Source organism: Procambarus clarkii, chromosome 34 (assembly GCF_040958095.1).
Source record: "Procambarus clarkii isolate CNS0578487 chromosome 34, FALCON_Pclarkii_2.0, whole genome shotgun sequence".
Classification (NCBI taxonomy): domain Eukaryota; kingdom Metazoa; phylum Arthropoda; class Malacostraca; order Decapoda; family Cambaridae; genus Procambarus; species Procambarus clarkii.
In genome coordinates this window covers 7,003,111-7,016,730 of record NC_091183.1, presented here as the reverse complement: position 1 = coordinate 7,016,730, position 13,620 = coordinate 7,003,111, and the positions used below count along the sequence as shown (strand labels likewise).

Below are 13,620 nucleotides of genomic sequence, written 5' to 3'. Positions count from 1 at the left end.
ACATATCCTTCTCACAGGGCGGGGATACCATACATTTCCTTCTCACAAGACGAGGATACAATACATATACATTCTCACAGGACTAGGATACCATACATATCCTTCTCACAGGGCAAGCATACCATGGAACTCCCTTATACTGAGTAAATAGTCCTCTGTCCGTGCCTTGTCCCTCATAACCTGCTCCTTAGGCATCCTCAGGCCGCCACTCTCAAGCCTCCACTTGGCGCACTTTGCTTCATACCGATCAATCCTCTTGCGGTCTCGGTGGTAGGTGGAGTCCGTGGTGGTGTCTCTGATGTGGTCCTGTAGGCAGCGGAGCAGGTTGGGTAGGGACGGCCGCCAGTCTTGGTTGGACAGTGTCGCTTCCTGGAACAAGTTCACTAGTGCCGGATGTTTGATACCTGTCACCTCCAGGATCTCCTGCATCAGACGCCCGTATTGGAACACGTCTGAGGCGAAGGTGCTGGGTTCACCAGCCAGGACTTCAGGGGCGTAGGTCGGTTTATCCTCGGGGTCACCTTCCGCAATGATCGTTTTACCACTCTTACATGACAAGCCGAAATCGATTAGGCTAATTTTTGGATGATCGTGTGATCCTTAAATCATAACATTATCCGGTTTTATATCATTATGGATATAACCTTTTGTGTGGATATGTAGTAATTTTAGTCCAATCTTGAACCCAATCTGCACTACGTCGTATCGTGGGTCGCATATAACGTTGTCCAGGTTGGTGTCCCCTTTATATGTGGTGAGAAGAGCTGGGGAGTCGTGGGACACCCCCAGTAGGAGGGGCGCGCCGCCAGCCCCCTTCAGCGCTGACAGCACTTGGGCTTCGCGCTTGAAGCTGTTAGCGGGGTCAGCACAGTTGGCCACTTTAAGTGCGGCCTGCTCTCCGTGCCAGTTAACAAGGGTCACTGTACCGTAGCCGCCAGACCCCAGAGTTTTTATCTCGTTCCTCAGGAGCTGCGCCACGTCGTGAGCCCCAAGACGCTCCATGTTCCCTGCTCCAGTCGTCTATACTATCAAGTTAGGCTGAGATAACTCAAGATTGGTAAGAACTAACTAGTCTGATGTCCAGCTAGTCCAGCAGGTGTTAATATCCTAGATGCCAGACAATATAGTCAAGAGGATCACCAGGGCTGGCCAGAGGGGCAGGCAAAGGAAAATGCTCATGGTCGTCACACCATTTTGATCACCCGTCGACTTGTGTTACCAACACCATACACATCATTGACAGGACTTTATCCTCAAGTTGTCAAGTGCAGTTTGACGGCGACTGTGAAGTAGTGTGGTAATGATGACGATGGTGAGTAACGTGGTAGTGATAGTGAGTAGTGTGGTAATGATGGTTAATAGTGATAGTGAGTAGCGGGGTAGTGATAGTGAGTAGTGTGGTAATGATGGTTAGTAGTGATAGTGAGTAGTGTGGTAGTGATAGTGAGTAGTGTGGTAATGATGGTGAGTAGTGTGGTAATGATGGTGAGTAGTGTGGTAGTGATAGTGAGTAGTGTGGTAGTGATAGTGAGGTAGTGGTAGTGAGTAGTGTGGTAGTGATAGTGAATAGTGTGGTAGTGATAGTGAGGTGGTGATAGTGAGGTAGTGATAGTGAGTAGTGTGGTAGTGAATAGTGTAGTAGTGATAGTGAGTAGTGAGGAAGTGATAGAGAGTAGTGTGGTAGTGATCGTGAGTAGTGAGGTAGTGAGTGAATAGTGTGGTAGTAATGGTGAGTAGTGAGGTAATAATGGTGAGTAGTGTGGTATTAATAGTGAGTAGTGTGGTAGTGATGGTGAGTAGTGAGGTAGTAATGGTGAGTAGTGTGGTATTAATAGTGAATAGTGTGGTAGTGATGGTGAGTAGCGAGGTAGTAATGGTGAGTAGTGTGGTAATAATGGTGAGTAGTGAGGTATTAATGGTGAGTAGTGTGGTAGTGATTTTGAGTAGTCAGGTAGTAATGGTGGGTAGTGTGGTAGTAATGGTGAGTAGAGTGGTAGTGATGGTGAGGAGTGTCGTAGTGATAGTGAATATTGTTGTAGTAATAATGATGGTGAGTAGTGTGGTAGTTATGATGGTGAGTAGTGTGGTGGTGATGGTGAGTAGTGTGGTAGTGATGATGATCGTGAGTAGTGTGGTATTAATAGTGAGTAGTGTGGTAGTGATGCTGTAGGTGAGTTGTGTGGTAGTGAAAGTAAGAACTACTGTAGTGATGGTGCATAGTGTGGTAGTAATGATGATGGTGTGGAGTGTGGTAGTGAAGGTGAGTAGTGTGATAGTGAGTTGTCTGGTAGTGATGATGTTTATGAGTCGTGTGGTAGTGCTGATGTTGGCGAGTAGTGTGGCGGGGATGATGAGAGTGAGTATTGTCGTAGTGATGATAGTGAGAAGTGTGGTAGTGAGGATGAGTAGTGTGGTAGTGATAATCTTGGTGAATAGTGTGTTAGTGATGAAGATGGTGAGTAGTGTGGTAGTGATGATGATGGTGAGTAGTGTTGAAATGATTGTGTTGGTGAGTATTGGGATAGTGATGATGATGGTGAGTAGTGTGGGAGTGATGATGGTGAGTAATGTGGGAGTGATGATGGTGAGTAGTGTGGGAGTGATGAAGGTGAGTAGTGTGGTAGTGATGATGATGGTGAGGATGATGGTGAGTAGTGTGGTAGTGATGATGTTGGTGAGTAGTCTGGTAGTAAGGATGATGGTGAGTAGTGTAGTGATTATGATTGTGAGAAGTGTGGTAGTGATAAAGATGGTGAGTAGTGTGGTAGTGAAGATGATGGTGAGTAGTGTTGAAGTGATGGTGTTGGTGAGTATTGTGGTAGTGATGATGTTGGTGAGTAGTGTGGTAGTGATGATTTTGGTGAGTGGTGTTGTAGTTATTATGATGGTGAAAAGTGTGATAGTGATGACAGAGTGTAGTGTGGCAGTGATGATGCTAGTGAGTAGTGTTGGTGCTGGTAAGCAGTGTGGTAGTGATGATAGTAAGTTGTGTGGTAGTGATGATGATTGTGAGTAGTGTGGTTGTGAGGATGATGGTGAGAAGTGTGGAAGTGATGATGATGGTGAGTAGTGTGGTAGTGATGGCGAGTTGTGTGGTAGGAATGATGATGGTAGTGTGGTAGTGATGATGATAATGGTGAGTAATTTGGTAGTGATGATGAATAGTGTGTTAGTGATGGTGAGTAGTGTGGTAGTGATGGTGAGTAGTGTGGTAGTGATGGTGAGTAGTGTGGTAGTGAAGATGAGTAGTGTCGTAGTGATGATGATTAGTGTGGAAGTGATGATGAGTGTGAGTAGTGTGATAATGTTGAGTAGTGTGGTAGTTATAGTGAATAGTGTCGTAGTGATGATGGTGGGTAGGGAGGTGGTGATGGTGAATAGTGTGGTAGGGATGATGTTGGTGAGTGTGAGTAGTGTGGTACTGATGATGATTGTGAGTAATGTGGTAGTGATGATGATTAGTGTGGTAGTGATGGTGAATAGTGAGGTAATGATGGTGAGTAGTTTGGTAGTGATGATGATGTTGACTAGTGTGGTAGTGATGATGATGGTGAGTAGTGTGGTTGTGATGCTGATGGTGAGTAGTGAGGTAGTGATGATGTTAGTGAGTAGTGTGGTAGTGATAATGATGGTGAGTAATGTGGTAGTGATGATGCTAGTAAGTAATTCGGTAGTGACGATGTTAGTGAGTAGTGAGGTAGTGATGATGATGGTGAGTCGTGAGGTAGTGATGATGTTGGTGAGTAGTGTGGTAGTAATGATGAGTAGTGTGGTAGTGAGTTACGAACCAGAGTCCATCGTCGGAGCACGGAGCAGTGACGTCAACGCCATCTGTGAGTCCGCTCCCAAAAACCCCCACAACATGGACAACGCCATCTAGTGATGATGGGATATGCCATCAATAGGCGCGGGATTCCTGTCCTGGTCGGCTCATGAAATAGCCGCTGCTGACCTCTGGTGAGGTGGCGCTTAGACAGTGAACGCCATCTATGGAGCGAAAAGGTGGATGTTTGTGTTTAAGCCAGTAAGTGATGTTTCCTTGTGGTTCCCATGTAGTGTCCCAGTACTGATGACGTGTCTGCTTTCACAGAGTCAACCTAGGACGGCTGTGATGTACTATGAATCAGTCTACCCAAGGAAGCCAAGTTCTCTTCACCAGTCTGCTTTGTAGAAGCAGTGAGCCGCCACCGGACGAGCACTACTGAGTGTTCAATTGTCTGCCTGAGGAGTGGCAGTAACGGGATTCGCCGTACCAGGGGATGGCTGGTGGAAGAGACGTCCAACTGTGGTGCCGACTGAGGGGAGTAACCAGCGAGTTACACGAGGCTCCTGCCTAGGGCTCGCAGCCCTAGTATTCGTCGTGAAGAGGCCTAACAGCGAGGCTGATTAGTACCTGCCAGCTACAGGCTGGACTGTGGTTGTGGGCCTTAACGACGGGGCACCAAGTGGAATTGTGATTTGGCTGGCCTGTGGCCAGGGTAGATTCATCGTGGTTTCCTGGTACCTCCAGAGGGTTGTGCCACGGAATAGGAAACCAGGCAAGACTGCACGGAGTGAGCGTCGCCAAGTATTCAGCGTCTTCAAAGGGAGACGAAGATATATATTGTGTAGTAATATTTCCCGTTTGTGACTTTTAATTTATATAGGTAGTGATGAAAACTACCACCATATGGTAGTTTTCCCACAATATGGTGGTGGGAAAAGAATTTATATATATATATATATATATATATATATATATATATATATATATATATATATATATATATATATATATATATATATATATATATATATATATATATATATATATGTTTCATTGATTATGACCGCATATTCTGTATTTATTATTTTCTGGTTTAGGGCTTCTATCCCTCTAACTATTTTCTTAGCATCAGGGCTTAATTGGAATAGGAGTTCTCCAAAACTCATTTTCGTACTTTTAAGGTGAAGAAAAGAAGTGATTTACTATAGAGTGTATTACACTTATTTGTATAATTTGCACGACGTTTCGAACCTCCATGGTTCATTCTCAAGTGAACAATCTTACAATACTAGTTGATTTTATACCCGCATTAGGTCAGGTGATAATACAATGAAGGCGAAAAACATGGGGGGATACATAAGGGATAAACATAGGGGCTGCAGAAGGCTTATTGGCCCATACGAGGCATCTCCTATCTAAACACAAAGATTAATCCAGTGTAATTGGCCTGTTATGTTGGGCATTGTCTTCTGTGTTGGCATCGATATGTTCTTGTCTTGTCCTTACTCTCATGGTGGGTAGAGTAAATAGTTCCGTGATTTGGGTGTTCATGGTAGGTCGCTCTATTCTTATGTGAATTGCCTCAAGAATTTGTAATCTTCTTGAATCTTGGGTTTTATCTATTATGCAAGTATTCTTGTTCAACATTTCTCTTGTTAGAGTAATGTCATGGGCTTGTCTCATGTGATTCCTAGGGGCACCAGATTGAAGATGGCATGTCAAACGCCTCGTCAGCTTGGTCGACGTCATACCTATGTACTTACATTGAAGGTTACATCCTTCGTGGGGGCAAGTGTACATGTATACAACGCTTGACTGCTGTAGAGGGTTCTCCGTCGGCTTCGGGCTGTTTTTGATAAGGAGTTCGGAAGTCTTCTTGGTTTTGTAGAATATTATCAGGTTTATGTTTTGGTTAGGAGTAGTGCCTTTTACTCCTTTACGGATTATTTCTTTCATTATTCTTTCCTCTTTTATATGTTCACTGTGCATGGTTGATTTGTAATATAATTTTATTGGGGGTGTTGTGGTTTCACCTGGCAAAAAAAAAAAAAAAAAAAAAAAAAATCAATGAACTCCTAACTCCATACACTCCAAGTAAGTTTAGTCTACAATCATCAGCAGATTTCCTAGAATTGATCAAATCTACCCAGCCCGATGGAATCATCGCTTCCCTGGACGTTGAATCCCTTTTTACCAACGTCCCAGTCGAAACAACCATAGGAACGATACTGGACAGAGTATACAGAGACGAGAGCACCCCCAAATTAGACATACCTGAGCCACACTTGAAAAGTCTTCTCGAAGCATGTACAAAGGAAGCCCCTTTCATCAGTCCACAAGGAGACATGTATTTACAGATAGACGGAGTAGCAATGGGCTCCCCCTTAGGAGTTTTATTTGCTAATTTTTATATGGGAACCATCGAAGATAGGGTCTTCAGTAGCAGACAAAAACCAACTGTATACTGCCGTTATGTAGATGACATATTCGTAATAGTAAAAGACTCAGATGAACTAATTGACCTAAAAAGACACCTAGAGAGAGAGTCAGTACTCCGATTTACACATGAAAATAGTGAAAATAACAGTCTGCCATTCTTGGATGTACTAATAACAAAAACAGGAACCTCTTTAAGCACCAACGTATATACCAAGCCCACCAACATAGGATTATACCTGAACGGTAGAAGTGAGTGCCCCCAAAGATACAAAGCCAGTGTTCTCAATGCTTATATTCGTCGAGCGCTTACCCACTGCTCTGAATGGAGCAACGTGAGTAGAGAGTTTGAAAGAGTAACTCAGGTATTGGTGAACAACGGATATAGCAACGCGGAAATAAACGCTGCTATAAGAAGACACTTGGACCGTTGGTATAATTCAGAACCTAGAACAGAAACCACAACACCCCCAATAAAATTATATTACAAATCAACCATGCACAGTGAACATATAAAAGAGGAAAGAATAATGAAAGAAATAATCCGTAAAGGAGTAAAAAGCACTACTCCTAACCAAAACATAAACCTGATAATATTCTACAAAACCAAGAAGACTTCCGAACTCCTTATCAAAAACAGCCCGAAGCCGACGGAGAACCCTCTACAGCAGTCAAGCGTTGTATACATGTACACTTGCCCCCACGAAGGATGTAACCTTCAATGTAAGTACATAGGTATGACGTCGACCAAGCTGACGAGGCGTTTGACATGCCATCTTCAATCTGGTGCCCCTAGGAATCACATGAGACAAGCCCATGACATTACTCTAACAAGAGAAATGTTGAACAAGAATACTTGCATAATAGATAAAACCCAAGATTCAAGAAGATTACAAATTCTTGAGGCAATTCACATAAGAATAGAGCGACCTACCATGAACACCCAAATCACGGAACTATTTACTCTACCCACCATGAGAGTAAGGACAAGACAAGAACATATCGATGCCAACACAGAAGACCAACATAATGTTATGTCCAACATAACAGGCCAATTACACTGGATTAATCTTTGTGTTTAGATAGGAGATGCCTCGTATGGGCCAATAAGCCTTCTGCAGCCCCTATGTTTATCCCTTATGTATCCCCCCATGTTTTCACCTTCATTGTATTATAACCTGACCTAATGCGGGTATAAAATCAACTAGTATTGTAAGATCTGTTCACTTGAGAATGAACCATGGAGGTTCGAAACGTCGTGCAAATTATACAAATAAGTGTAATACACTCTATAGTAAATCACTTCTTTTCTTCACCTTAAAAGTACGAAAATGAGTTTTGGAGAACTCCTATTCCAATTAAGCCCTGATGCTAAGAAAATAGTTAGAGGGATAGAAGCCCTAAACCAGAAAATAATAAATACAGAATATGCGGTCATATTCAATGAAACATGTTTGAAAGAAAACCTGCTGCCAGTATACACCAATATATATATATATATATATATATATATATATATATATATATATATATATATATATATATATATATATATATATATATATATATATATATATATATATATATATATATACAATATATATATATGTCGTACCTAGTAGCCAGAACTCACTTCTCAGCCTACTATTCAAGGCCCGATTTGCCTAATAAGCCAAGTTTTCATGAATTAATATATTTACTATAATTTTTTTCTTATGAAATGATAAAGCAACCCTTTTCTCTATGTATGAGGTCATTTTTTTTTTATTGGAGTTAAAATTAACGTAGATATATGACCGAACCTAACCAACCCTACCTAACCTAACCTAACCTAACCTATATTTATAGGTAAGGTTAGGTTAGGTAGCCAAAAAAAGCTAGGTTAGGTTAGGTTAGGTAGGTTAGGTAGACGAAAAAACATTAATTCATGAAAACTTGGCTTATAAGGCAAATCGGGCCTTGAATAGTAGGCTGAGAAGTGCGTTCTGGCTATTAGGTACGACATATATATATATATATATATATATATATATATATATATATATATATATATATATATAATGTCGAACCTAGTAGCCAGAACGCACTTCTCAGCCTACAATGCAAGGCCCGATTTGCCTAATAAGCCAAGTTTTCATGAATTAATTGTTTTTCGACTACCTAACCTAACCTAACCTAACTTTTTCGGCTACCTAACCTAACCTAATATATTAAGATAGGTTAGGTTAGGTAGGGTTGGTTAGGTTCGGTCATATATCTACGTTAATTTTAACTCCAATAAAAAAAAATTGACCTCATACATAATGAAATGGGTAGCTTTATCATTTCATAAGAAAAAAAAAAAAGAAAATATATTAATTCATGAAAACTTGGCTTATTAGGCAAATCGGGCCTTGCATAGTAGGCTGAGAAGTGAGTTCTGGCTACTAGGTACGACATATATATATATATATATATATATATATATATATATATATATATATATATATATATATATATATATATATATATATATATATATATATATATTATTATTAAATATGACCGAAAAAGTAAGATTAATAATTCTAACACGAATTTTCTCAATCTTTCGTACATTTCTTTTCACTGTTGGAGGTAATTCAAAAATCAATTCTCCAAAATTCATTTTTATTTCTAGTCTGACTCGACACTTGAGCGCGTTTCGTAAAACTTATTACATTTTCAAAGACTTTAGATAACACATACACAACTGAATAGAATAGAACATCTCCGATTTTGTTTATATCTACATTTGAGTGAGGTGGATGGGATGAGGTGGTATTTAATAAGGTATTAATTTCATCAACACAAGCCAGAACATGAAACAATGGGTATTGAATAGAAGTGATTGTAGAAAGCCTATTGGTCCATATTTCTTGATGCTTCTATATTGGAGCGGAGTCTTGAGGTGGGTAGAATATAGTTGTGCATTAATTGGCTGTTGATTGCTGTTCCGTGTTCCGTGTTGAGTTCCGTGCTGCGTTTCATTTACGAGATGGAAAAGGATGGGAAGCTGCCCTTTCTAGATGTAACAGTCATGGAAAAGAGGGAGGTTTCCACACTGCAGTCTACACTAAGGAAACGAACATAGGAATGTGCCTAAATGCCAAAAGCGACAGCCCAGATAGGTACAAGAGGAGTGTTGTTAACGCATATGTCGACCGTGCTCTCAGCCACAGCTCAGAATGGAAGCAAGTCGACGAAGAATTCTGTAGGGTAAGGCAGGTCCTAGTCAACAACGGCTTCTCCAATGGTTTCGTCGAAGACATCATAAGAAGGAAAGTGAAACGCCATGCAACCTCTGAAGAGACAACCAACACAACACCTATACCCCCTATTAGACTATTTTACAGGAACTTCTTTTCCACAGCTCATAAAACGGAGGAAAGGGTCCTGAAAGATATTGTTAATAGATACGTTATCCCTACAGACAAAAATCAGAGGATACAACTGACGATTTACTATAAAACCACCCCCTCCCCGCTCAGCTCGTTGTCGCCGTGTGGGGGCTTCGTGGGCGGCTGCCGGAGTGTGATGCTCCTTAGGACAGTCCTCTGTCCTTTTCTAGCCTTGTGCTCCTGCTGCCGTCCTCTCCAATTCTGCTGGGCACCTTTTCCGTTTCCTTCTGTTTCGTTTTTCTCCCCCCTCTTCTCCTATCTGCCTTGCTCGTTCTGGTTCTTCCATGGACTTCTTCTATTTTGACGCCCGGGTGCTTGAGGAGGCATACTCATGCACCCGTAGAACTGCAGTACCCGACGTCGAGAGCGAGGGGAACCTTTTATTGTCAATCCCCACTTCGTCACTGAACCCGATCTCGACGGACTGTCGGTTTCTTAAGGTGGCGTTTGTGGGGCGTATACTCACGACGCACCCCTAGGAGGCCCCGACTAGATCGGCGATATCTTCTTGTTGGGTGTCCTGCCTCTAATTGTGGCTCCATGGTGGGTGTGGGGGCACATTCGTGAGTGAATTCTTCTTTTCGTCAAGATGATAACCCCTGTTTCGGCTGCTTCTGGCTTACCTTCTCAGGCTCGTGGGGTGGGCGACCAAGCCCCCGAGTCGGTCCGTATTGGAAGACCGGGCTCTGTAGCCTCCGCTGCATTGGGCCCCGACCTTGCTCCTCCTTTGGCCTCTCTGACTCCTTCCCCTGGCTCCCCTCCCTCCTCTGTGGTTGGGTCGAGCCCCAAGCCCCCAGTGGTGACTACCTCGTCCCCTGGCGCGGCTCCTTCTCTCGTTGTAACTACTGCGCCTTTTAACCCCTCTCTCTCTGGGGGTTCTCACCGCCGTCCTCGTCACGGCCACTTTCGCTCGATTCCTTCCAGTTCTGCTACCTATCAAGCATTGTTTGGTCCCGCTTCGTGGGCCAAATATTTTGATCTCCTCCCTCTTGATTCTGCGCCTCCTGACGATTTCTCCCTTCATCGACATCTCATTGATTCCGTGGATGCCTCCATTACTTTCAACCCCACTCGTCTCGGTACACGTGTCGTTGCTGCTCCTTCTCAGGATGCTGCTTCCCGCTTGGCTGCCTTATCCTGCCTTGGCGAGACCCCCGTTCGGGTCTCGAAGAACGCTCAGTTGAATGCCAGTGTTGGCACTATTTTGCTCCCGCCCCATGTTGCAACCGGTGTTCGGGACCTGCGCGACTGCCACGACGATATTCGACATATCCTCGCTGCCCAGGGCCATTCTATTCTCCAGGTGGACACGTTTACTCGTCCCCCTCGTGGTAGTCGCCGTCAACCCCTCCGGGTTGTGAAGATTACCTTTGATGGTAGGACCCTTCCACCCTCTGTCATTCTTGCTGGTGCCAGGTGCTCTGTCCAGGAGTACATTCCTTCTCCTCGGCTCTGCAACAAGTGCTGGAGGTTTGGGCATGGTGCCCTCCGCTGCTCCGGGACTGTCTCTCTCTGTCCTTTGTGTGGTGGCGAAGGTCACTCTAAGTCGGAGTGCACTTCTCCCCAGGCTCGTTGCCTCAACTGCGGTGAGGCCCATCCTACCTTCTCCCGTGCGTGTGTCCATTACAAGCTTGAGGCAGCCGTCCTCAACCTGAAGCACCGGGAGCGTTTATCTTTTCCTGAGGCGAGGCGCCAGGTTCGCCGGCTCCCGCCTTATGCTAATATCTCTTATGCTCGCGTGTTGCGCTCTTCCTCTCCTCGTCCTTCCCGCCTTCCTCAGACTCACAACCGTTTCCGGGCCTTGGACCCTGATGCGCCCACTGCCCCCTCCTCTGTTCCTTTGGGTTCTCTCCCGAAGGATCCTCCTCCTGGTCCTCTGTCTGGGGTTCCCCTTCCTTCTACCCGGTCTGTCGTGTCTTCTGTGTCTTCTTCCTCGTCCCCCTCCGATCCTCCTTCCCATCCTCTTCCTCCATCTATCGGCTCTCCCCACCGCCTGTCGGTGCGGGCGGATGTCCATCGCTCTCCTAACGGCCGTCGTGTGTGCTCTCGTTCGGCTTCTCCTGTTGAGACACTGGAATCCGTTGCCCGGTACGTAGTTGCTGGGACACCGGTCTCTTTAAGTCAGAAGCGTAAGCCTGGCTCCTCTCCTTCCTCTTCCCCGGCGGGTAAGAAGGCTTCGCTTTCTTCCTCAGCTCCTCCTTCTGGCTCTGTTGCTCCTTCCCCTCCCGTTTCAGTGCTTGCGCCCCCTGTTCCTGCTATGGAGGTTTCTTTGGCCCCTGCTTCCCTTTCGGTTGCTGCTCTTGCTGGGGTGCGCTCCCCTCTTTCTACTCCCCCTCCTCCTGCTGCTGTCCTTGACGGCTCCTCTCCGTTGTCTCCTCCTCTTCCTCCTCCTCCTCCTCCTCCTCCGGACCCTGCCCGCCCACCTCTGATCTGTTCTCCCGTTTCCTTCCCTCCGTCTTTGCTCAGTTTACCCATGCCCCCTAACCCTGACTTTGCTGACCCTGATCCCGACCCTGATATTCTTTAACGTGCTCTGTTGCTCTTTCGCCTTTGTTTCTTCCTTGTTATCTGTTTTTGTCCTTTCTCTTCTCGTCGTTGTCCATTCTTCAATGGAACGTTCGAGGTTATTATGCCAATTTCCTCGAACTCCAACTTCTGATTTCGCGGTTTTCGCCCCTTTGTGTCTGTCTCCAGGAGCCAATGCTTGGTGCTCGTCCTGGTCGTTTTCGTGGCTATTCCTTTCTCTCCCCCCCCCAGCCATTGCTGGGGCTTCTAATTCTTCTGCTCTCTTGATTCGGGCTGATGTTCCCTTTGTTCCTTTACTTTTTCCTTCGCCTCCCCATTGTTCTGCTGCTCGTATCTTTGTGGGGAAATGGTACACAGTTTGTTCCATTTATCTCCCCCCGAGTGTCCCGCTCTCTCTTCCTGATTTGAAACACCTCCTGGACTCCTTGCCGGAGCCTGTGCTCCTGCTGGGTGACTTCAATTGTCGTCATTCTCTTTGGGGTGACGTTCTGACGAATACCCGGGGTCGCCTCCTTGAGCCGTTTCTCCTCTCTTCTTCCCTGTCTCTTCTGAATTCTGGTGAGCCCACTCATTTGGACTCTCGGACTCGCACCCTTTCTTGTCTTGATCTTTCTCTCTGCTCTTCTTCTCTTTACTTAGATTTCACGTGGCAGGTTCTTGATGACCTCCATGGAAGTGATCATTTCCCCATCCTTGTTTCCTTTTCTCTTTTCGCCCTTCCCTCTCTTTCCCTAGGTGGCAGTTTGCTAAGGCAGACTGGACCCTATTTACCCTCAGTGCTGCTCTCCCTGACCTCTCCCTTCTGCCTCTCTCTCGCGCTCTCCTCCTCTTTCATGACACTGTCTTCAACGCTGCCCTCCGCTCTATTCCTCGCTCTTCCTCTCGGGGTCCACGGAAGTGCGTTCCCTGGTGGAATGCGGACTGTGCTCGGGCTGTCCGCTGTAAGCGTGCAGCCTGGAAGAGGCACCGCCGTAGGCAGACGACCGATTCTTTTCTTTTCTTTCGGAAAGCGAGTGCGGTGGCCCGTAGGGCCATCCGTACGGCTAAACGTGAATGTTGGGCATCTTATGTCTCAACAATTACGTCCGAGACCCCTCTAGCCCAGATCTGGAAGCGTATCCGCAAGATAGCGGGTAAGTTCGTTCCCGATGTTTCACCGGTCCTTCACCTCCATGATACTCTTGTGGCGGACCCGTTGCAGGTCGCTTCCGAACTGGGTTCCCACTTTTCTTCTGTTAGCTCTGGTCATCATCTTCCCCAATCTTTCCTTCTTCATAAACCTGTCCTTGAGTCTCGTCCTTTAGATTTCTGCACTCATCTTCAGCTTCCCTATAATGATCCCTTCTCTCTCTCTGAACTTCGTTCTGCCCTGGCCCTCTGCGGTTCTACGGCGGCGGGCTCCGATGGTATTCATTATGAGATGCTTCGCCATCTCCCTCCGAGCACGTCTCAGTATTTACTGTGTCTGTATAA

At 45.2% G+C, this 13,620-nt stretch overlaps 1 protein-coding gene across 1 annotated transcript; it reads right to left on the bottom strand.

The window, feature by feature from the left end:
• Nucleotides 1–105: 105 nt before the first annotated feature.
• Nucleotides 106–1,002, bottom strand: LOC138370930 (serine/threonine-protein kinase A-Raf-like). The gene is made up of 2 exons (XM_069335594.1): nt 645–1,002; nt 106–599 (listed from the first exon to the last, which is right to left on the bottom strand). The coding sequence occupies exons 1-2, from the start codon at nt 1,000–1,002 to the stop codon at nt 106–108; spliced, it is 852 nt and encodes a 283-aa protein (XP_069191695.1).
• Nucleotides 1,003–13,620: the final 12,618 nt, after the last annotated feature.